This window comes from Manis pentadactyla, chromosome 8 (genome assembly GCF_030020395.1).
Source record: "Manis pentadactyla isolate mManPen7 chromosome 8, mManPen7.hap1, whole genome shotgun sequence".
Classification (NCBI taxonomy): Eukaryota; Metazoa; Chordata; class Mammalia; order Pholidota; family Manidae; genus Manis; species Manis pentadactyla.
In genome coordinates this window covers 43,216,522-43,242,120 of record NC_080026.1, presented here as the reverse complement: position 1 = coordinate 43,242,120, position 25,599 = coordinate 43,216,522, and the positions used below count along the sequence as shown (strand labels likewise).

The 25,599-nt window shown below is 34.9% G+C and overlaps 1 protein-coding gene across 8 annotated transcripts in view; it reads left to right on the top strand.

Annotated features, from left to right (window-relative positions):
• Positions 1–20,720, top strand: part of C8H2orf76 (chromosome 8 C2orf76 homolog) — a 108,619-nt gene extending 87,899 nt beyond the window's left edge. For 3 of the 8 annotated variants that reach the window (XM_036886557.2, XM_057505691.1, XM_057505690.1), the window contains 3 exons: positions 7,040–7,077; positions 12,978–13,059; positions 20,519–20,720. In XM_036886557.2, the coding sequence (XP_036742452.2) occupies positions 7,040–7,077; positions 12,978–13,059; positions 20,519–20,595 (197 nt within the window). In that variant the 3' untranslated portion in view covers positions 20,596–20,720. Of the gene's footprint in view, positions 1–7,039; positions 7,078–7,838; positions 7,939–12,977; positions 13,060–19,256; positions 19,400–20,518 lie in introns of those variants that run through there. The other 5 variants (XM_057505693.1, XM_057505692.1, XR_005025013.2 and 2 more) reach the window with 4 other exon arrangements.
• The last annotated feature ends 4,879 nt before the right edge of the window (positions 20,721–25,599 follow it).

Sequence of the window (25,599 nt, the reverse complement as noted above, 5' to 3'; positions counted from 1 at the left end):
GAAACAAATACTAACAGAATTAAAGGGTGAAATAGAATGCAATTCATTCATCTTAGGAGACTTCAACGTACCACTCACTCCAAAGGACAGATCAACCAGACAAAAAATAAGGAAAGAGACAGAGGCACTGAACAATGTATTAGAACAGATGGACCTAATGGATATCTACAGAACACTCCATCCAAAAGCAACAGGATACCATTCTTCTGAAGTGCACATGGAACATTTTCAAGAATAGATCATATACTAGGCCACAAAAAGAGCCTCAGTAAATTCAAAAAGATTGAAATTGTACCAACCAGCTTCTCAGATCACAAAGGTATGAAACTAGAAATAAATTACAAAAAGAAAACGAAAAAACCCACAAACACATGGAGGCTTAATAACATGCTCCTCAATAATCAATGGATCAATGACCAAATAAAACAGAGACCAAGCAATATATGGAGACAAATGATGACAATAATTCAACACCACAAAATCTGTGGGACGCAGCAAAGGCTGTGCTAAGAGGGAAATATATTGCAATACAGGCATACTTCAGGAAAGAAGAACAATCCCAAATGAACATTATAAACTCACAATTAATCAAACTAGAAAAGGAAGAACAAATAAGGCCCAAAGTCAGTAGAAGGAGGGACATAATAAAGATTAAAGCATAAATAAATAAAATCGAGAAGAATAAAACAATAGAAAGAATCAATGAAAGCAGGAGCTGGTTCTTCGAGAAAATAAACAAAATAGATAAACCCCTAGCCAGACTAATCAAGAGAAAAAGAGAGTCTACACACATAAACAGAATCAGAAATGAGAAAGGAAAAATCACCATGGACACCACAGAAATACAAAGAATTATGAGAAAATACTATGAAAAAATTATATGTTAACAAACTGGATAACCTAGAAGAAATGGACAACTCTCTCGAAAAATGCAGCCTTCCAAGACTGACCCAGAAAGACACAGAAAATCTGAATAGATGAATTAATAGCAAGGAAATTGAACTGGTAATAAAAAACTACCTAAGAACAAAACTCCCATACCAGATGTCTTCACCACTGAATTTTATCAACATTTAGTGAAGACATAATACCCATCCTCCTTAAAATTTTACAAGAAGTAGAAGAGGAGGGAATACTTCCAAACTTATGCTCTGATGCCAGCATCAATCTAATACCTAAACCAGGCAAAGACACCACAGAAAAAGAAAATTACAGACCAATATCCCTGATAAGCATAAATGCAAAAGTACTCAACAAAATATTAGCAAACTGAATTTAAAAATACATCGAAAAGCTCATCCATCATGATCAATTGGGATTCATTGCAGGAATGCAAGGGTGGTACAACATTCGAAAATCCATCACCATCATCCACCACATAAACAAAAAGGTCAAAAACCACATGATCATCTCTATAGATGCTGAAAAAGCATTTGACAAAATTCAACATCCATTCATCATAAAAACTCTCAACAAAATACATATAGAGGGCAAGTACCTCAACATAAGAAAGGCCATATATAACAAACCCACAGCCACATTATATTTAGCAGGAGAAGCTGAAAGCTTTTCCTTTAAGATCGGGAACAAGACAGAGATGCCCACTCTCCCCACTTTTATTCAACATAGTTCTGGAGGTTCTAGCCTCAGCAATCAGACAACACAAAGAAATAAAAGACATCTGGATTGGCAAGGAAGAAGTCAAACTGTCCCTGTTTGCAGATGACATGATATTGTACTTAAAAAACCCTAAAGAATCCACTCCAAACTACTAGATCTAATATCTGAATTCAGCAAAGTTGCAGGATACAAAATTAATTCACAGAAATCTGTTGCATTCCTATACAGTAATGAAAAACTAGCAGAAAGAGAAATCAGGAAAATAATACTATTCACAATTGCATCATAAAGAATAAAATACCTAGGAATAAACCTAACCAACTAAGTGAAAGACCTATACCCTGAAAACTACAGGACACTCTTAAAAGAAATTAAAGAGGACACTAACAAGTGGAAATTTATCCCATGCTCTTGGATAGGAAGAATTAATATTGTCAAAATGGCCATTCTGCCTAAAGTAATATACAGATTCAATGCAATCCCTATCAAAATACCAACAGCATTCTTCAACGAACTGGAACAAATAGTTCTAAAATTCATATGGAACCACAAAAGACCCTGAATAGCCAAAGTAATCCTGAGAAGGAAGAATAAAGAAGGGGGTATCTCACTTCCCAAATCAAGCTCTACTAGAAAGCCACAGTGATCAAGATAATTTCATACTGGCACAAGAACAGACCCATAGACCAGTGGAACAGACTAGAGAGTCCAGATATAAACCCAAGCATATATGGTCTATTAATATATGATAAAGGAACCATGGATATACAATAGGGAAATGACAGCCTCTTCAGCAGCTGGTGTTGGCAAAACTGGACAGCTACATGTAAGAGAATGAAACTGGATTATTGTCTAACCACATACACAAAAGTAAACTCAAAATGGATCAAAGACCTGAATGTAAGTCATGAAACCATAAAACTCTTAGAAATAAACATAGGCAAAAATCTCTTGGACATAAACATGAGCAACTTCTTCATGAACATATCTCCCCGGGCAAGGGAAACAGAAGCAAAAAGGAGCAAGTGGAACTTTATCAAACTAAAAAGCTTCTGTACAGCAAAACATACCATCAGTAGGACAAAAAGACATCCTACAGTATGGGAGAACATACTCAGACATGACAGATCCAATAAAGGGTTGACATCCAAAATATATAAAGAACTCACACACCTCAACAAACAAAAAGCAAATAATCCAATAAAAAAAATAGGCAGAGGAGCTGAACAGACACTTCTCCAAGGAAGAAATTCAGATGGCCAACAGGCACATGAAAAGATGCTCCACATTGCTAATCATCAGAGAAATGCAAATTAAAACCACAATGAGATATCACCTCACACCAGTTAGGATCGCCACCATCCAAAAGAAAAACAACAACAAATGTTGGTGAGGATGTGGAGAAAGGGGAACCCTCTTACACTGCTGGTGGGAATGTAAACTTGTTCAACCATTGTGGAAAGCACTATGGAGGTTCCTCAAAAAACTCAAAATAGAAATACCACTTGACCCAGGAATTCCACTCCTAGGAATTTACCCTTAGAATGCAGCAGCCCAGTTTGAAAAAGATATATGCACTACTATATTTATTGCAGCATTATTTACAATAGCCAAGAAATGGAAGCAACCTAAGTGTCCATCAGTAGATGAATGGATAAAGAAGATGTGGTACATATACACAATGGAATATTATTCAGCCATAAGAAGAAAACGAATCCTACCATTTGCAACAACGTGGATGGAGCTAGAAGGTATTGTGCTCAGTGAAATAAGCCAGCCAGAGAAAGACAAGTGTCAAATGATTTCACTCATCTGTGGAGTATAACAACAAAGAAAAAACTGAAGTAACAAAACAGCAGCAGACTTACAGAATGCAAGAATGGTCTAATAGTTATCAAAGGGAAAGGGACTGGGAAGAATTGGTGGGAAGGGCGGGATAAGGGGGAAAATGGGGCATTACGATTAGCACACATAGTGTAGTGGGGTGAGGACATGGGGAAGGCAGTATATACAGAGAAGACAAGTAATGATTCTATAGCATCTTACTATGCTGATGGACTGTGACTGTAATGGTGTATGTGGGGGGGTCTTGATAATAGGGGGAGTCTAGTAACCATAATGTTCAAGTAATTGTACATTAACCATATCAAAAAAAAAACCAATATGCAAGTTTATTTAGAGATACAGGAATCCTAGTGTGTTGTTAAAGTAAATTCTAATAGTGTAGGGAAGTGACATGTGAGAAATAGCATTTCTGGCGAACTATCTGAAGTGAATTTCTTTGCCAGGTAATCAGAAAAGGAGAAATGATTAAATGCTGGAAATAAGAGATAACATTTTAAATGCCAATAGTTTTATTTGTTGCAATTGTTGATTTTAAAATGCAGTAGTAAGGCATGAAGCTGGGTTTCCTTATTTTGTTTCACGATGGTACAGTTACTGGCCTTCAGCATAGTGACATTCATCAAACTTTGAGACTTCCCTTGAAAATTATGATGCACCTGATAAACCTTTCTGTTAATTGCTACTAACATTTTGAAATATAAATTTTTTATTAACTTAGATCATGTTTTGGAGTGGCTTTAAATTCTGTTCCCATTTGGTGGAGCAACTTATGACCTAAAATATTTTGAAATCACGATGTTCACTGTGTGTGTGCATCTTAATATCCAGAGACTAATTGGGAGGTCGTGAGGGGTAGTCAGGAGAAGTTGAAAGCACTGACTGGAAAGTACTTTGATTTATTGGATTTACAGAATTTACATGCTAAATATTGAATAAGAGAAAGGAACAGAAAGCATGATTAAGTAAATGTGAAACTCCTCAATTTTGACTTTCATGGCTTTCAAAGTGTAATGCTGTGAAATGTGACCTTACATTAAGTCCACCTGCAGGTGCCATTTCAAACTAGAAGTTACATACAGTTTTCCTTTTTGCGTGGGGGTGTATGTGTTTAAACCTGTATTCCATGTAAGTTGTTTTGAAAGGTAAATTTTAGAAATTGAAAGCATCAGAGTACTTGCTGCTAATCATCATGGAGGTAATGATCTTTTATATTATTTTACCTTATTAATACCATTTCATCTTAGTATTTCTATACTAATCAGATGAATAGCAGGAAAAATGAATACATTTATCTGTGAAGAAATTAGAGAATCACTAGGCTTTGATAGACTTCAAGTGCTGAGTTTGACTCTTTAACAATCTGCTGCTTTGTGTTCTTCAATAAGAAAAACTGAAGTGTTACTTTCTCATCTGTCACGGTCCTCCAGTATTGCTACATGTTCTGTGGGAATAAAACTCACAGTGTGTCTGGGAGTGGAAAAGACGCAGCCCAATTTCAGTTTTGCTATTTGCTGTCTCTGAGTACTTGAGCGAGGGCTGGCTCTCTTGGCCAGACCACTGAGAGTTTGAGATTTCTCCGAGCCTCTTCCCGCTTTTAATTGGCACCTTACATGTATTATTGATTTACTTTGACCAGACTGTGTTTGTAAAGCACAGAGGATGTTGCCTTAATTTTAAATCCATATTACCTAGACATTATACATGTGTGTAAGAAGTAAGTATTGGTTTTTGTGCCGTGCAGAGCTGCTAATATTGTTTCATAAGGCTGTGTGAGATTAAACAATACTGGTGCAAACATCTTAAATACTCCACAAACATATTATTCATATTTTCATGAGGTTACTCTCCTCAAGCAGTTGGCATTTAAGTAAACAATACCCACAGATGTTGTTTCTGTTCATAATGAAGACTTTTTTTTAAGCAGTAAAAACAAGTGAAAGAGATTATTCAACAAAGAAGGGGGCGTTAGTGCAACATCCTTGCTTGCTTGTAATTTCTTCTTTCTGACCCTCTTCACAGTTTCTGTTGGAGAGAAAAACCTGGTGAAAATTTTTGTTCAAAGCATTTCTTCCACTGCTCAAAGATGTGGTTTGTTTTTTTTGTGTGGGTTTGCAGAATGCATTAGAGCAAAGATATTTCTAATTTAAGGCTCATTAGCCAAAGATAGAGAACATGATTAATATTTGGTAAGGTCAAACTACATTTTTGCGGGTTGATTGTAAGGCTGTTACAATGTGTCTGTTACAGACTTTAAGCAGTAGAAAAGCTGCTACTGGCTTCTCTAACTGGTGTCCAATAATAAACCAATATCTATTTACAGCGAGAAATACAGTGTAATACATAACTCAGAATAATAGATAATCTAAAAGTCACATTTGTTTATTTTCTTTTGTATATTGTAAGCTTATTTTTAGCAATTGTGGTATATTTAGAATCCTAATGTTATTTCTATTTCACTTGGGTTGGATTTATTTTTATTTCTTAACAATACATGGTTATAGCCCCAGGATTAGGTTGACCTTGTATTAAAAATTTCAATAGGTAACTGGAAGTTAACTATTTAACATAATGGGTAATTCAGAGTGCTAGTTCTTAACTGGATAGGTACCCTATTCCCTATTATTAAAACATAGTTAAATCAAGGACTATTTTAAAATAGATGTTTTAGTTTCATTTCACTGTTGGAGTTCCTCATTGAATTAAACAGCATGATTGATAGAAATTAATGTTAATTTAAGGTTGAGTTCATTCGGATACAATAATACAATGGAATCTAATACATTAATTAAATGATTAAATAAAACCAAGTGAGCAGTCGAAACTTTTTGAATTTAAACTTTTTGAATGCTAAGTCTATTATATAATTAATAGTGATTGTGGCAGAGTTAGAATATTACAGAATGTGGAGAAATGACATATTGGAAAAGCAGTGTGTAGCCTGACTTCAGGATAAACAGATTAAGGAGTGAAGGAGGGATACAATAAAGCAGATTAGACGGTGTGAGCCTGTGCAGTGTTTGAAAACTGGAAGGCAGATAGTGTTATTCTTTGGCATTAGCAGCCTTGTTCAGATTATCAGTAATCTTTGATAGTGTTCGAATTCTGAGAGTGATAAACTCGTAGTATAATCATTTGACCTGTCACCGTATCTACTGTGAGAAATTAGTAGGTTTTCTTGAACAGTTTTTGTTAATTTCTGTCTTCATTTAAGATATTAAAAAAACATTATTTGCTAATCCTAGTCTTTAGCAGCTCCCCAAACCAGATACAGTAGTGTGGTTCACCTGTCTCCTATTCTAAGGGAAAATGTGCTGAGCTGACTTCAGGTTATAGCACAAACACAGTTGTGTGTGTCAGAGACAAGGCTTTAAGATATCTTTATACAGCGTTCTTTAATTTTGATAATATGTGAAAGTAATTATTCCTTTATTGTGTACTTGATTATTAAGGCAAGGACTTAAATTTCACAGCTTATTTAATTTTAAATGAAAATTTCATTTATTTCATTTTTAATAATTTGAAATGAAGTTTTAGAATGATTGTTGTAAAAAGACAACTTGTTTTTTTCTTTCAGATAAACTAAAGATTATTCATCGAGCACATAAATCAAAGGTTTGTCTCATATGTATGGTATCTGACACATAGCAATAATCAGTGTTGGTTGACTTAGTGAAAAAAATGAGTCAACACATGTACTTCTAAAATATTTTCTATTATAATAGCATTTTTTTATTTTGTAAACATCCTTTCTACAGCCTTACTTTTCCATTAAAAACAAAGCAAAACAAAAAACCTGTAAGTCATATCCATGTTAGCAGTAGGTCCTTTGAAAAAATGTATTAACTAGAAAAAAAAAGCATACATGTTACAGTCGACTCTGGAACAACAGGGGTTTGAACTGTGTGGGTCCATTTACATGTGGATTTCTTTCAAGAAATATAATGGAAAATTTTTTGGAGATTTGCAGCCATTTGAAAAAACATTTTCTTTTCTCTAGTTTCCTTTATTATAAGAACACAGTGTATAATACATATACAAAATATGTGTTAATTGACTGTTTATGTTATTGGTAAGGTTTCTGGTTAACAATAGGCTATTATTAGTTGAGATTTTGGGGAGTCAAAAATTATTTGTGGATTTTTGACTGCATGGGGGGTGGGTCAAGGTCCTAACTGTTATGTTATTAAAGAGATCACAATATATCAAGCAAATTTTTAAAATAAAAAAGCATAAAACTTGGTAAATTCATGTTTCATGCAAAGGAATCTGGCACTCCAGTCTCTTTGATTTTCTTAGTTCTATATCAGAAGAAAAGAGCCAAAAGCAGATACAAATAATTTGCTGTTTCTAACTTGACTCTTTCTGTATGTAAGGCCCAGGACAGTGGCTCTTGGGAATAAACCTCCTATTTGCACAGAGGGCGTGGCCTGCAATCCTAACTTTGTTTTATCTGCCCCAAAGAGAACTGTTTAGGTATGTGTTTATTGTGTTTACATTTCTGTTTTCTTACTTTTTTAGAGTAATGTTTTTATGAAGCCACAACCAAAGATTTTTTTCTCATACAGACAGACTAGCATGATCTTTTTTCTTGAATCTCCATGACCTTGAAGTGACTACATAATAAAGCAATAATCTTACTCCATTACACAAATGGAGTACTACCTGCTTTAGGATAAGGGACCCTATCTTACTCTTCATGTCTCTAATACCTAATCCAATGCCTCATTCATAGGAATGTTTCTATAAAAATTTTTGAATTAAGAATTTATGTATTTGCTTAATTTCATTCTTTTCTAGTCATAGATACCTTCCCTAAGCTCAATCAGCTTTCAAATAAATGTATACCAGAGATTACAAAGAAAATGGCATGAAGATACATCTGTTGACTATGAGTTAGTGACTTAAATTTTTATTTTTCCCTGTAGCTTAAAACAACACACATCTACTCTGTTACAGTTTTGGAGGCCAGAAGTCCAAAGTCATTTTCACTGGGCTAAAAGCAAGGTGTTGGCAGGGCTATTTTTTTCCAGTAACTTTTTTTTTTTATACCAAGGGTTATAGATACAAATTTGATAATATTCATTGTCAATGCTTTAAAATTGTGTGCTCACATGTGACTGGGGCTGTGGTTTGGAGTCTGTACTTGGTATGGATGTTAGAATGTCTCTCTACTGTATCTGGCCTCAGATGCTTCCATTTTCTCTCCTCTGGGCCAGGAGTATTCCTAACTTTGTCCCTAAAATGTGGAGAATAGGAAGCTTGGTCTTATTGTAGAGGGGAAAAAATATATAATATAAAGTAAAGTTAAAGCAACATACTCTTTGAAACTGATGTCAAATAATGTGTCATGTCATTCTTTTATTCAGTGTTGCATTTTTACATTGCTGGGCTTGTTCATATGTGCATGTTTTCTAAAAGGAATAATTAGCAAGTTATTCCTTTATCCTAGTGAAGACCTAGTCCCTAATATTCAAATTATCAATATCATGACATTTAAAAAAATCAGGAAATTTTCCTCTGTAGTTGGAAATGTATTAGAACTATTTATTTTCTTTATTTTTTATTAAACTATCATTAATATACAATCTTATGTTCATTTCAAATATACAACACTGGTTCAACAGTTACCCATAATATTAAATCCTCACTACCTCTAGTGTGGTTACTACCTGTCAGCATAGTAAGGTGTTACAGAATCATTAACTGTTCTCCATGCTGTACTACCATCCCTGTGACCAACTTATATTGTGATTGCGAATTATTGTGCCCTAGAAGTGTTTATTATATTTAAAATGCATGTTACATCCTGGCACATTAGAGTTGTAAAATAAGGGCTTATCTTTCCAGTTGTTATATAAAGTATTTATTTAAAGAGGGATTCGCAAAACAAATTAACTCACTTAGCATTTTTCTGGAATCTGGCTTTATAAACTTTCATCTAAACTGTAACAATTCTAGTTATGTACATACTATATATCTTCGAGATGGTTCTTTGAATTTCCTCTTCAACTTTTATAAGGAAAAGGGTCATTATATTTTTACGGATACAGTCTTAAAGCTTCAGATAAACTTTACCCACCTGTCTTCATTTTTGCTTTATCTGACTCCCCATCTGCAGGGCCTGCAGACATCCCTTGCCCAGCCTGTTAGTTTTCTAAACCAGCAGTATTTTATCTCCTTCCTCAGCCAAAGGAAGAGACTTCCAAATAACTCCTGTATCATAGTGAACTTGTCCCAAAAGGTATTTTTCCCATTTCCCCAATTTTCTAGGTTTAGAGATTTGCTTAATTATAATTACCAGGTGTCCACAGAAATTTCTTCCCATCACAACAATAGAAAGTCTGTCTGGATATCTTTCCACCAGAGCCTTCTATTTAGACTATGAGCTCAGTGTTTATTGAATGAATGAATGAATAGTGTAGTGCAAATAATTACTGGAACATGATTTATGGTTAATAAGAAAATGTATTTGTGTGTGTGCTATGGATTATATTCAGTAGGCTATTTATAAAGTCAGAATAATTCCTACTAAAAAGATTAGGAATAAAAACTCTTAATTTATATCTTGTATTTTGTAAGTTCGGAAACAAGATAACTATACGTGTTCAGAATTTATGAAAGGAAGAAGTCATGCCCTGGAATAAACTTTATAAGAAATGTGTAAGGTATTTTAGAAGAAAACTTTGAAATGCAAGTGAGGGTGTTCATTTGTCCAGAGTCACTGAACTGAACTCTTAAGAACTGTGCATTTTACTATGTGGAATTCTACCTCAATTTAACAAAAAAGTAAAACATGCCAAGAAGGATCCAAGTAAGACTTAAATGGAAATGCTTAGGATATTTTGGATGGGATGCAACAGCATGAAAATGTCAGTTTTCTCTTAATTTACAAATTTAATGCCACTCAAATAAAATACTAACAGTTGTGTACATATATAAACTAAAGCTGATTATAAAATTACTATGCAAAAAATAAATGATGAAGACTAGCAGGAAGAAGGAAAGAAATGAGCATGACTAGCTCTAGCATAATTTATCTAAATTATAAAATGATAGCAATGAAAACAGTGTGGTACTGTCACATGAACTGTTAGTTCAGTGGCAGAGAATTTTAAGTCCAAAAATAGGCCCAAATGTATTTGGGAATTTAGTGCATAGTAAATATGACATTCAAATCTATGGAGAAAATATGAAAGATTCAATAAATGTTATTACAACAATTGGGTAGACATCTAGGAAACAGTTTTAAGTTGAATCCATATCCTTTCTTTATGCCAAAATAAATACCCATTGGGTTAATGACTTAAATATGAAAATAAAACCCATAGATGAGGGTAGAGATGAAACAGATTGAGGATCATTTGTTCAAACCAGGTGATAGGTACATGGAGGGTTCTTTATATTATTCTATATATATTTGAAATTTTCCATTAAATTTTTAAAAATTAATAAAAATATTTGAAGAAAACATGAAATTTTAAAAGTGATCTTAGAGTGAAGGTCTTTATGATAGGAAACAGAAAAATTAATGATAGGAAACCATTAAAAACGGAAACATTTTACTTTTAATTTGTTCAACATTCAGTACTTTCTATTAAAAACACTCTAAGAAAATTCAAGGAACAAATGAAATCTGGGGGAAATTTTTCTAACTTATATACAGAAAAGACCTAATTTTCTTAGTATATAATGATATTCTACAATTCCATTAAAAAATTATCCTACAAGTCCATTAAAAAGTAATATTCACGACTTTACTCAAAATAAATACAAATTAAGACTACACTTACTCTACATCTGTTAGGTTGGCAAAGATCAGAAGGTATTGAAAATACATGTTGGTGAGGTTGTGGGGAACAGGTGCTCTCAGTGATTGGTGGCATTAGTGTAAATTGATACCACTTCTCTGGAGAGTAATTTGGCAATATCCGTTGCAATAAAAATTGCATATATTCCCTGACCCAACAATTCTATGAATTTATCTTACAGATAAAATTGATATGTATACAAAATAATATATGTACAAGGATATTCACTGCAGGATTGTTTATGGTAGTAAGGGATTGGAAACAACTTAAATGTACATCAATAGGGGCGGAAACAGAGAGAGAGGGACACAGAGAGAGAGAGAGAGAGAGAGAGAGAGTGTGTGTGTGTGTGTGTGTGTGTGTGTGTGTGTGTGTGTATGTATGTGTGTATCCCTTTAATGGAATACTCAGTAGCCTTGATAAATTATGGGGCAGCTTGTATACTGATTTTGAATTATTTAAAACTATATTTTATGAGCAAAAAATAAGGTGTTAAAACATTATTTATTTGGGTGAAAAAGTTTACATGCACATCTCTACCTGCATTTTATATATACAGAGACGATCTCTGGAAGGATATGCAGGAATTGGTACAAGTTCTCTGGAGGAGATCTAGGTAGCTAGTGGATAGGGGTTGGGAGGAGACTTATTTTTCATTCTCTATCCATATGTACTTGAAGAATTTTGCATCATGAGTATATATTACCTATTCTAAAATGATTCCTTTAATAAAGTTTTATTTCACCTTTTAATCTGTGTGCTCTGGAATGAATAAAATTGTGAACCATGTTGCATAGCTTCTGGGCCTTCTATTTTGACTGCTGTGTGGCCTTTCTGCTGACCGTACCTCTCAGCCATATTCTAGAGAGAAAACCCAATGCTGAACAGTTGCATTCTGGTTGGCAAGTGGTACTGCATGCACAGCTGCTGGTCACCTCTGTGTGCTGTGTAGGCGCAGGTATCAACCCCAATTTTCTCCTATATTTATAATGTTTAACTGAATTTGTATATATCTTTAGAGAGCAAACTCATCTACTTCTACCCCCAAATCAGATAGAAAATGTTCCATTTAATATGATATGGGGTCAAGTGTTTATTAGCTAGGGCAAGGTTTTTAGATATGTGGACTTTACATCGAGGTAAATTTGCTTCTCTCAGAAGTCAGACTGGTCAGAACTTAAACCTCAGTTCCATGACTAATCAGCCATGTACTTTGGGCCTGTGTCTTAGCCTCTGATTCCTCCTGGAAATCTGAGATGAGACAACTGTAATAAAGCAGCAGCAGCTGACAGAGAATGCCTGCCATGTGACGGACATCTTGCTGAGGGTTTTATGGGCTCCATTCCATCCTCACTGTAAGGTGGTAAAGAAGATGCATTCTTTTCTTTTCCCCTTTTCTTCCAGATGAGGAAACTGAGTCTAAGGAGGCTATGTAGTTTGTTGAGAGCACACATCTGGTCATTGGTGGACCCTGAATTTTAACCCAGATCAAGCTCCAAAGTTACATGGTATAGCGCTGTCTCCCCAGTGCTTTGTGCATGCTTAATAGGTATGCACTGATTACTTCTCCCCTTACAACACTGGGAGTAGAATGTGACTTAGATTATTGCTATGACCCAAAGGAGCAATGCTGTCTTTGAGAAATCTTACCAAACATTAAACACATAGTCATACTGCTAAAATACAGGTTTTCTTTCTTTCTAGACAAATGAACTCGTGTTGAGTTTGGAAGATGATGACAGACTCCTCTTGAAAGAAGACAGCACTCTGAAAGCAGCTGGAATTGGTAAGAAAGAGTCCTTAGGTAGTGCTGGAGGGGGCACTTGCTTCCCAGGCCTGTATGGTGATGGATGGCTGATTATATTTGGATAACTCACCACAAAGTAAATGCTACCCTCAGTGCTCTTTACATTGCCTGATAATTATTCAGCAAAAGAGGAAGAGAATGATGTACATTCAGTTCATTTGACTGAGGGAAGTAGCTATCTGCTTTCCAAGTGTTCAGAATGCAAATAGTTCTTCTCAGAAGGTATGCTCAGAATTATGCTGAAGGTTATTTTAAGTGATTGACAGGTTATTACTTCATAACCTACTTACTCTTATCAGCATCATTTGAACTGATGGTTTGAGAGAAATGGAGCTGGTAGATCTAATGTGGGATAATGAGTGAGATGTTGTTTGTGTAACATGCAGTCTGGTTTCCGACAGTCATCCAGGTCACTCGGGCCAACCACATCATGGAATTCCAAATAGGAGCCTTGTGTGTGCAGCTGAAAAATTGCCTGATTTAGCTTTTCAGCCTGGAGTATGAATGTAGTTCTACTTGAAAGAAATGCTGTGTGACAATTTTGTGACCATTAGATGTCACTCTTATTCTGTGTATAGACACCTAAAGATTATCTGGTGGTAGGAGTGAAGATTTTAAGAGAGATGTGAGTAGTCAAAGAGATTATTCCTCTGACATAGCTCTGTGGCCAGTGATTCTAATGAAACAGCACATATCACACTTAGTTTATAATTATTTACATGTACTGGTTAATAGAATTCCTGTCAAAAAAATTCTAAGTTCACTTTTGAATTACACATGTGGCTAAAGAAAGTTCCTGATGTATCTCCCAATTTAAATAAGGTTTTTAAATAACATGTAATTAAATCTTTAACACTTGTTTCTGCATATGTCTACACTATTTGCTAGATTTAGTGTCTTTCCATATTATGGAGAGACGTATATAAGATTGGTTGCTATTATTTGAAAAATAATTTTTATTTTGGCATTTATTTCTTCAAAAGCTATTGCATTATTATAGCAGGTGGCAACTGTGTTATTGAGGCATGTGGCACTTAGACACAAGCCCTGCTTGTTGTTAAAGCATAAAGCTGTAATGAATATAAGAGACTGGTATTGATGAAGGAATTGACAGCTCCTTGGAAAAGACCAGAGACTCCAAAAAGAAACTGAAAAATGTAAGATTTTATAATATGATAAAATTTTGATATATCAAGTAAGTGGGGAAAAGAATGAATTAGCCAGAAAATGATATTGGGCCCATTGCCAAAGCATTTAGGAAAATAAAATTTAAATCCTTATCTCAAACTTTATTCCAAAATAAATTCTAGATGAATTAAATGTCATAATGTTAAGAAAAACTTACGAAAAATGAAGTGTAGCTCCATAGTTTTATAATCCTGGTGGGGGGAAAAGAACTCTCTAAGCATGACCTTGAAGGAAGAGCCGTAAAGAGAAGTGATAGATTCACCACATAAAGACTAAAATATGTAAACAGAGTTGAAGGAGAAGCAATGAACAATGAAAAAATATTTGCATCTATGGTAAATAAAAAGTTATTTGTCTGACTTTATATAAAGAGCTCTTGTAGTCAGTATGAGAAAGACAAACAAGAAATTCTGATAGGAATAGCTAACGTGTGCAAAATGGTTCAGTCCTTTTAGTAATGAGAAAAATGCACATGAAAATAGATTGTTTGACGTAGTATACTAACCTAGTGGTTAAGAATTAGAGACCAGAGCTGAAGTGCTTGTGTTCACAACCTGATTCTGCCAGTTGCTGTGGGTGACCTTGGACAAACAGTGACTATAAGACTAGTGGACATAGGACAAGTAGTAATATCCAAGCTAGTGTTGGGATATTACTCTTGTACTACTCTTGGGAGAGTTTATTACTTCTAACTTTCTATAGGTGAGTTTGACCAATAAGATTTTCTGAAAGCTTTCCATCTTAGCTGTTACCAAGCCAACAGGAGTGCCCTCAAGCTCTGTGAGGTCGGTATACACATTGAAGAGGTGGCCGGGTTCTCTCTCTCCTTCTGTTTGTGAATTACTGATGTAGAGCTTTGTTTTTTTGGATGGACATAGAATATATTATGTGATACCATTAAAATGCATATATTTACATGTCTGTATGTGTCTGAAGAAAAACATCATACACCAAAATTATAAAAATGGTTTCTCTAGGTGGTGGTATGGCCAGCAATTTCTTTTCCATATTGTCTAGTTACTCTTGTAATTTAAAATTTTTTCTACAGTTTACATGCATTAGTTGTAAATTGAGGAGCCACTTTTAAAGAATAACCCCTGAAGCTGGAGAAAATTGATTTGAATGAAGGCTCTGCCTTAAATTGTTTTGTGACCTTCTTTGAGCCATTTAGTCTCACTGAGCTTCTATTTTGATTTCTGTAAGACAAAACAAATAATTAAATCTGTTGCAGAGTTTGAGTAAAAGAATGTGTATGAAACCATCTGGAACAATGCATGTAAAGGCCCTCAAAATACTTATTTGGAAACCAGTTTAGAGAAGGCAATTAGCAAATGTTTTGAATTTAATAAATAATGAGTTGGTTTAACTGTCATTAAATTCAGACTTACATACTGAACCAATTATAAAAGTGAGACTCACATCCATCTTTTTGTCATCCCTGTTTTAAGGCCCAGGATCTTTGATCAGCAGCAGAGCCTTTTCATAAGTTCTCCGCCAGTTTCATGATATTACCAGAGCTGACTACCCTGTGCCCTGGCAAGCCCACAGCCCTGGCCAAGGGCAGCTTCAGTCCCTGCTGGGAGTGATTTCCTTTCCTGCCTGTTCCTTTTTGTTCCCTAGAGCAGTGTTGCTGTGCTCTGGAGCACAAGCCACAGTCACACACAGGGAAGCACGTGTTAGTCCCTGGAGAGCAACACAAAATCCTAAGTGGGAGTAGAGTTGTAAAAATGATACTCGAAGTGTGTGATTTTTCTAGGGAATTCTCTCTCCCTTGGCTGTGTCTGGTTAGGTTTCTAAGAGGTTTAAAAAAAATTCTAAGTCATCATTCTCTCCCTTTTTACCACTTGATCTTGCTGTAGAGTTGTTACTGCTATCCCAGCCAGTTGCCATGGAAATAATGCCAGTGTAACAAATTTATCATTATGACTTTTCTGCACAATTCATGAAAGGAAGGAAAGGCTGTGAGGGGGTAAAATTGGGGGAACAAACTTGTTTGAAGATTTCTTTTCTCACAGAGAAATTCTCTGGTTCCTACTCTGGTCTTTTATCTGCATTGCAGATCCCAATTATATATTCTGTTCCTGATATCAGGGGAAGTTTTTGCTCTAAAATACATAAGTAAAAAGGTTTGCCTTATGGAAGGAAGCAGAAGGCTTTCCCTAGAATTGTTCTTTGTAATTCAAGGATTTTTTTACCTTGTTATTAACAATTGTAGTTTTATGGACTAATTCCCCTGAGTGATAAATTTGCATGTTAAGTATTTTGTGGGTGCTTTTTTACCTCTCTTCATTTTGTTACATTCTACTACTATTATCATTTGAATTCTCTTTGGTTTAGGAAAGAAATTATGGCAGGGTAATTCTTCTAAAGCTAGTTGTGTTTTATTGGGAATATTTGTGTTTTGTTGAAACAAGATACAGTGGGCCAAACCGTGCTTATCTCAGGGAAGAGTGCATGTCAAGCCAGATCCTATAATGATTCCAAAACTCCCTTGTGGTTTTCATTTTGTTTGTTACTCCTGTTGTCTACCCACTGCCGGAACCTTGCCTTTGTGCCTAGCACCTTTGGTTATCTCTGATGTACAGCAGTATTGCAGCATTCTTTCACTCTCACTTTTTTTATCAGGATCATATTTGATCATGTTTGTGTTTCCGTAAGGCTTGGGTCCCTCTCCCATTCGTTCTTGGGTAGTAGTATCTTAGGGCATACATGCTTTCCTCCTTAGACATCCTGTTCTTCATGTTAACATCAAAGGACCTATAGTCTGGTATTGGGTAAAGCAGGTGGTGGCCTCAGGGAATTTGGATTCCAGAGCAAGCTGTCAGCAGGAACCCATGATTGTTCCTCCCTTTTTACCCTCGCCTCGCCACTGTGCGGTCACAGGCATGTGTCCGGGTCTGATTTATTTTACTCTTTGCTTTCTTCAAACTGTAGTTTGAGATCTTCTCTGGCAGCTGATCTAAAACAGATGCTTGAAGTAAATATGAAATGAAAAGCACAGTGATTGGGACCTCCTCTCCAGACTGCGGACCTTCTTCCCTGAAAACTTAGAAATATAACTGTGCTATGAGCCCAGTTTTGAATGATTTGTAGATTAGAATTTTGTGACACTTGGAAAGATAGGATATATTTCTGGGCCAAGAGAGAGGGTGAAACTATATCCTTTTGGTCTCAAATTGCTGCAGATATATTGCAAATATATGGCCCTGCCTATATATTTTTTTCACTAATAATCTGCAGTTATTACCACATTACTGCAGCCCCATTACAGCCTGTCCTGATGGTTATCTGTACTACAAAGTCAGTGCATGTGTCTCATCTCTTTTCCAGACAACAGTTGCTATGCCTTCTACTACTTTGGTGCCAGCTAATATGAGGTTAGGGACTTAGAAATTGTGCAATAAGTCCTCACCCAATGGTGAGTTTACTGAGGTAAGTTAGTTGAAGAGTTTAAGTATGTTGCATTTAATTTTCCTTAAGATTTTACATTTAAAACTGACTTTCTTATATTTTTTTACTTAAGGTCATTATTATTATTTTCTTGCTAAAGGTATATGTGTGTGTGTCTCATTTGTTTGGAAACATTACAGAGTTTTTAATTGCATATCTAAAATTTGAATGTCCTAGCTTGTGTTTGTTACATTAACCTTGAAAGTCAGTATTAAAATGATCCACAAATATTTTTGGAGGGTTCTTTGTTGGTTTCATTTGGTAGTAAAACAAAGGGATGAACTGACAATGCACTTACTGGATTTTAGATTTTACATTCATTTCAGATTCACATGCCAAGGCACTCTGCACCTGAGCACACTGCCCTTGCAGCACATTTAATTTAAAATCAGGTGTCCTAGGGGATTGGCACACAGGAGACTTCTTGAGGGTTCTTCTGGAGCAATTTTAAGTAGAATTTGGGAAACAAGAATTTAAGTGATAATGGTGGAAAGGATGATTATATAGAGGTCTTGAAAATCTTCCATAATTCACTTTCAGTTTTTACTTTAATTGGCAAGTATATTTGCAGTATAATACGTGAAGTCATTCTCTCAACATTTTCAACAGATTTTACTGACTTAAAAAAACATCATATTCTGTATCTGTTTGAGGGCCACATTACTAAAGTTTAAAATCTGTTTTATGTCTTTTGAATAGTCAGAATAATTAACTTTTAATTTGTGTGTTGTTTCCTAGTTTGTTGAGGGTGAAAAATGTCTTCAATCTGGAGTATTTGGATTTAACACATTGCCAATCTAGTTTCCTGAAAAAATGCATTCAGCTGAAAACAAAATCTGTACCTTAGATGGTTTCATTTTGGGCTTGTGTTATGAGAGATGGCATGAATACTTTAGATAAATAGTGGGTTGATCTGTAAGTTAATTAGACACAAGAGAACCAATGTCAAAACAAAAATGCTTTGTCAGTCTTTTATTTACACTAGCTTATTCTGAACCTCTTAGTACTGTACTGAAGAGCTGTACCATGTATTAGTTTCTCAAAAGGGGTACAGCTAAGTGTCAACTGCAGCAAGTGAAAATTGTAATTACAGTTACTGTGTATTGAGTGCAGAGCTGTGTAGGCAAAGCACTATGTAAAATTCTGTGTGTAAACAACACATCGCAGGTAAAACCTTGCTTTGTGATGATTAGGGCAGGGTGCTTTTGCTCATTCTCCATTAGAAGGATAATTCGAATCACTGGCAAATTATATAGGTCTACCTTGGGGCTTGCTTCTCTTTAAAAGAGGAAATGCTGGGAGCTTTTCATATAAAGGATAGACCTCAAAATATCTTTCCTCTAAATACTGAAAGTTTTGAAGTTCCCTTTTCACCATTTTACTGATTCCAAATGTGGAGCCTCTTAGCCATTTTTTTACAGGCTATTTTCTTGTAATATTTAATGGCACATGAAGTTCCTGTTTGCACAGAATGCATTTGTTTAGAGCCCTTCCTCATTGATTCCCAGTTTCTCTCTGCTTTCTCACCCCTATCCCAGGCTCACTGTGACAAGAGTTTGCAATCTGAGTTTCATCAAGATTAATCTTCATTTAATCTTGAAGATGTAGTAGGACTGGAATGAGGATCTGAGACCATGGTGATTTTATTTTCTTCTTTCTGTATTTTCTGTAATGAGCACAGGTAATTTAAGATTGAGAAACATTGAATTTGATACTCTTAAAACCATCAAAACATTTTAAATGAAATGTCATGCTAAGTTCTTTAATTTCATTCTTTTGTGGTAAATTCTAATGAGGTAGTGACAGTTGTAAACTGAGGATGGTGAGAATCCTTGGCATCCTTCCTTATCCTATTTATTTGGCTTGAAGAGTTTTACTTGTCAGTTTTTAGAGGATATGTTAATTGAGTGATCAGTATTCATTACAAATAATCTTGTCTGTTTTGTTGTCAAGATTCTGAAGGCCCTTTTGCTCTTTCTGTAAAAGCTAAGCAGACTGTATTAACTTCTGGTTTAATTTAAAAAGTGAATGTGGAACTTGTTGGCGCATCACCTTAAAGAATTGCATGTTTAATAATTGGAAGGCTTTCCATCAGATTTGTCTCCAGTCTAAATTAATAATGTTGCTGATTTATTGTTTTGGAAGACAGAGTCCTTGACCTGCTAGGTTGAAAGAATTGTGACTGCTCAGAACCTTTCTGGGTCCTTTAGCTGTGCCATATCCCCTGTGAATAATTAGAGGTATTTGAAGGTATTGCGGTAGAAGCCAATTTGTGTCTTTCACTTTGCATATTGTTGAAGCCTCATGAATTAATCATAAGCAGACAAAAAAATTAACTTCTTCAGACACATATTTTGATGGGTCATGAGGGAGAATGTAAAGTGATCTGTAAAGTATTCTACTGATCCTCTAAGTATTAAATTATTATACCTACAGGCTAATTTCAGAGAGGAAAAAAAGAGTTTTTCCTCCTCCTTGAGTAACTGAGCAGCAAATTTGAAAAAATAAAGGTTTGTTATTTTCCAGGACTGTGAAGAGAACTGTAAATGAAAATTGTATGATTTCCTGAAAACCAGATTCATGTGTTAATTCTTGTTTTTAATTTTTTTTACTTTTAAGTAACTTGAATTCTTGATTCTGATAACTATAACTTAGACTTCTAGTTGATTTAGTGTAATGTGAAAAACAACTCATACTTCTCATTTTAGGCTTCTAAAGCACTTAATATGGATTTCTGTACTTCTTTAAAATCTAGTTTCACATTAATTTTTTTTCCATTTTCTGTTTTTCTATTTTTCAGCCAATGAAACTGAAATTGCATTCTTCTGTGAAGAAGATTATAGGAACTACAAAGCTAATCCCATTTCATCCTGGTGAAAACCTCACGGGGACTTCCTTTTTGTTTACCTGCATTAAGCTCTTTATTCCACTAGTGAGTTTTGAAATTGGCAAATAAATGTAAAAAGTGAATACCCGGCTCTGCTATTGGAGCTAAAATCTGAGGTGTTTTCTCTCTCTGCAGATTTTATTTTCTCCTTCTGTCTTGTAGTAAAATAATGTATTTATGAGAAGTCATTTGATTTTTTGGGGAGTGAAGGAGATAGTTATTTAAAAATCAGCATGGAATATTGATTCCTTAGTCATAATTTGTTTTCCTGAAATTAGGGGTTATTTTGATGACTTGCATAGTAAGTTCTTTAAAAAGATGATAAGACTGAAATCATTCTGCTTATTTTGTATATTTCCCATAGTTTCTAATTGTAGCCACTGTTACCATCCTTGTCTAGCAGAGATTGAAAGAGTCTCTTATCAGTGCCATCTTTTCACTCATGGTGATGCACACCAGCATACATGAAATTGCATATTGTGCATTTGAGGGAGGTTTTCTGGTGTAAGAGCATTTCTTCTTTTCTTCTTTTCATATTTCAGCCTACACAAATAACATTGCTGAAATATTTTTTTCTGAGCTTGTTTCATGAGCAAGCTATAATAGAACCAAACTCATTTATTTGGAGAGAGAAGGCAGCAGGAGTTTTGCTCTTTTGGAAGAAAATTGTTCATTGAGAACAAGTCTAAGTCATGGAAGATATATTTTTTCACAATAATATAATCTTTCTGTTCCTGATAATGGCTGAGGTGTAGTGGTTTCAAAGGGGCCTCTCAGCGAGCACGTATCTAACCAGAACTCCTACAAAGTCTAGTTGGCTTTAGAATTACTCTATGAACCTTTAAAATTTCTAGTCAGGAAAACTGGTGTCATTTAGAGAGAGGTTAACTTAAGAAAACCTCTTCTTTTTTAAAAATCAACTTTGAAAGTCTGGTTAACATAATCAGAAGATGCTTTGTTGAAAGATTTAATAGAGCTTTACTTAAAACAAATTTTACTTATTTTTTATTCATTGTGTCATTCATTAAAGTGCTGAATGGACAGATGACTTAGGCTTCTGGGGGTGTTAATAGAAAATAAGACAGTTTTTGCCTCAGTGAGTGAAGAAAGATATATAAGCAAGTGATGTAAATATAATAGCACTGAAAATTATGGAAACATTGATGATGGGGTAGTTAATTTTCTGTGGGATTTTTATTTTAAAAGAAGTACAGTTGAGCTTTGTCTTAAAAGATTGAATAGGAATTTTTGCTTGGTAGAAAATAGGGGAAGGCTTTTAGGAAGAGGGAAACAGCATACAAAAAGGCAAAGAATTGTGAAAGAGCTTGTGGTTTGCGATAGAAAGGACAAATATCAGGGTGCTGGAGTGTAAAGCACTTGGAATAGAGTGTAGGAAGGTTAAGGCCAGAAGGTAGGTTGAGCTGGGCCTTATAAGGCATGCTAAGGAGTTGAAACTTTATCTGGTGGGTAATTGGGAGCCATGGAAGGGTTTAAACAGATAGATCAAGTGACTAGATTTGTATTTTAGAGCGTAAGTTTTAGTGGCAGTGTTCAGATGGCAGAAGGACTAGAAGATGATTCTCATAGACAGGTGAAGGCTGGAAGGCCTGATGAGGGCCCGACAGGCGAGGAGAGGAGAGGAGACATTCTGGAGATACCATTTGGTTGTGCAGGAGATGGCCGTCATTGTGCTAGGAACTTTATGTATAGTATTTTACTTAATTCTTACCACAGCTCTTCAGTTGTGATAGTATCATATCTATTTATAGATGAGGAATCAGGGCTCAGAGAGGTAAAGTAATTTACCCAAGGCAACACAGGAATGTGCACTGGACTGGAGCCTGATCTGCCTTAAAATCCTGACCTTGGCCAATCCATCCTGTGGTCTCCCACTAGATGTATGAGGTAGAGTGACCAGTAGAATCTTTGGGACTTGGTGAATGGCTGGGTGTGGAAGGGATAGAAGAACATAAGTATAGGGATGGAGAGAGACTTCAGTGATTCTTGCTGTAATGTGTAACTAGGTTGATAGTGTCAGTATTAACCCAAATAGGGAATTTAGTAAGTAAAACAGGTTAAAGCATATTCCATTTGTTCATTTTGCCAAACATTCAGTTTTCACACAAGTTTTTCTTTTTTACTCATATCTCTACCTGTATATATTTTCAAAAATAATGCAAAAACATACATATAATCCTTTGTCTTGGTGTGTATTTATTTTTCTTATTAGGAAGTTACATTGAGGCTTTTTTATAACTTATAAATGCAGATATAAAAATAAAAAATAGAAATTATGACAAACAAGGGCTCTTACCAGAAACAAAAGATTGGTTCAAAACTATAGATGTCAAAAAATTATTTGATGATATGCAACCCCATGCATGAATAAAAACTAAGACTAGAACAGAATGCCCTTAACTTGATGAAGGCCCCCCCCAACAGAAAACCTACTTAGTGGAGAAGTGTTTTAAGCAAACTCATCAGATATGAACAAAGCAAGGTTGACCACTATTACTAGTATTATTCAGAATTGTTCTGCAGGTGTTACTGTAGCCAGTACATTAGAAAAGTAATAATAATCACAGATACTACAAAGGAGGAGACAAAACATTTGCAGACAATGTGATTATAAGAAAATCAACTGACAAGTTATGAGAACTAATAAGAGACTTCAGTAGTGCTTGATAATGAACCTAAAATCAAATATGGACAAAACCTATAATGTTACTAGAGGATGTAAAAGCCCTAGGAAAGAGATATATATATTCATAGATGGAAACTTTGGTGTAGTAAACATGTAGATTTATACCTAATCTGTAATGTAGTACAGCCTCAGTCAAAATCCCAAAAGATTTATATTGAATTTGACAAACTGATTTTAAGATTCTTTGGCAAAGTAAATGTACAAGGATAATGAAGATCAATCTGGAAAAACAAAAATGAGGGAGGATTGCCTACCAGATGTAAAAGTAAGTTTTGAAGCTATTTTTGAACTTGTATTTGAAGCTGTAGTAATTATAACAGCTTGGTAGTGATTCAGGAATAGACAAAAAAAAATCAATGAAATAAGAGTACAGAAACTGACTAATATATATGGAAACTTAGTATATAATAAAGGTAGTATTCCTTACTGGTGGAAAAAAGGATAGTTAGAACACAGCTAGGCATTACAAAAATGATTGAGGGTACTACTTTCTACCATTCACAACATTTCAGATGGATTAAATAATTAAACATGAAAAATAAGATGAAGAACTTATTAGAAAAAATATGGAGTATAAGTATGACCTTTGGGTAGAGAAGGCCTTCTTAAAACACAAAATGCAAATGCCATAGTTTGTTAAGTTTGATGTAGCTGTATGAAAAACTAGATTCCCCCCCAAAAAATCACAAATGTTGAAAGACAAGTAAGGACTGGTAGAAACTATTTAGAAAGTGGACAAAGGATTAGTTTACAGAATATATGAATACTCATACAAGTCAATGTGAAAAGGACAAATATGCAACAGGAAAATGGACACATTTTATAAATTTCATAAAAGAGGAAATATATATGGCTTATGAACATGTGAAAAGATGCACATTGTTTTTTAAGGAAATTCAAATTAAAACAACAGGGTACCATTTTAGTTCATCAGGTTCGCAAAAAGTCAAGGGTTTGGTAGTAAGTACTGGCAGTGATGTGTGCCTATACTGCCAGTGGGAATATAAACTCATGTACAGTCACTTAGGCAAGCAATTTGGTGTGGTGACTACTAAAATAACAAATATGCAAATTCTATTGACCCTGCAGTTCCACTTCTTAGAATCTGTCCCAAAGAAACTGTCTCATGTCTGTAGGAGGGGGCATTTATAAGGGAATTCACTGTAGTATTATTTGTAATAGAAAAACACTGTAAACAACCTAAGTGATGTCAACAGGAGAGTAGCTAAATAAGCTCTGGTATATTTATATTCTGGGTTACTAGTTAATCTAAAACAATGAAGTACTTCCATATTATTTGCTGACATGGGATGATCTTTGAGACACCTTGATGGATGATTTGCAGAGGGAAACTGGTATCATTTGTTTAAAAACACAATATGATAATATTTATAATGTGTGTGTATATATATATATATGTATATGTGTGTATATGAATATACACATTGTATACACATATATGCATATACACAGAAGAGTATGCACCAAATTTGTAACACTGGTTACCTCTGGGGAGAGAGGAATAGAAGAATTAGGAGTTGAAGATTTTCAAAAGCTTTATCTGTGATGTTTAACTTTACAAGGAAGAGGTATTGTGTTAAGAATTAATAAAAATTAATACATGTATGAAAACAGGAAAAAATCTATCAGGCAATTGTCATCAACATTTTGGTATATTCCATCTGGGTTATTTTTTCTAAGTGTATTTTTTAATGTTTCTGATCTCTCTGGTATGTTTTCAGTTACACAAGTAGTACTTATTAAAAACAACCAACTCTAAGGTACAAGAGCAAAAATCCCCTTCTTCAACGGTCACTCCTTTGTATGCCTTGATGTTCATACTTTCTGAGTTTTTTTTTTCTGCACATGTCATTATTTGAACATGCATTTTGAAGCATTATCATTTGATGTATTTTAAAACATTATAATTCTCTTTAATATGGTTGGGAATCCTCATTTTCCTTTTGAATCCTCACTATGTGCCAGACACTGCTTGTGTTTTATATATTATCTTATTTAAGTCCTTAAGTTAGATAGAACTTTGAGTACCCCCATCTGTGAAATGAAGAAGAATATGCCCACCTCCCAGAGTCTGGGGCTGAGACATTGCCCACAGAGCACATAGTAGGCAGGGCCTAGTGGAAAGTAAGTGCACATTAAGTGTCTTACCATGCTTAATATGAGCAGCAGTGTCCATATGAACCTCATTTTGGAGCCAGGAACCCTGATGCTCTCAGATATTGAGCCACTTCCCCAAGGCCTAAAGTCTGATAAGTCAAACAAGACAGTG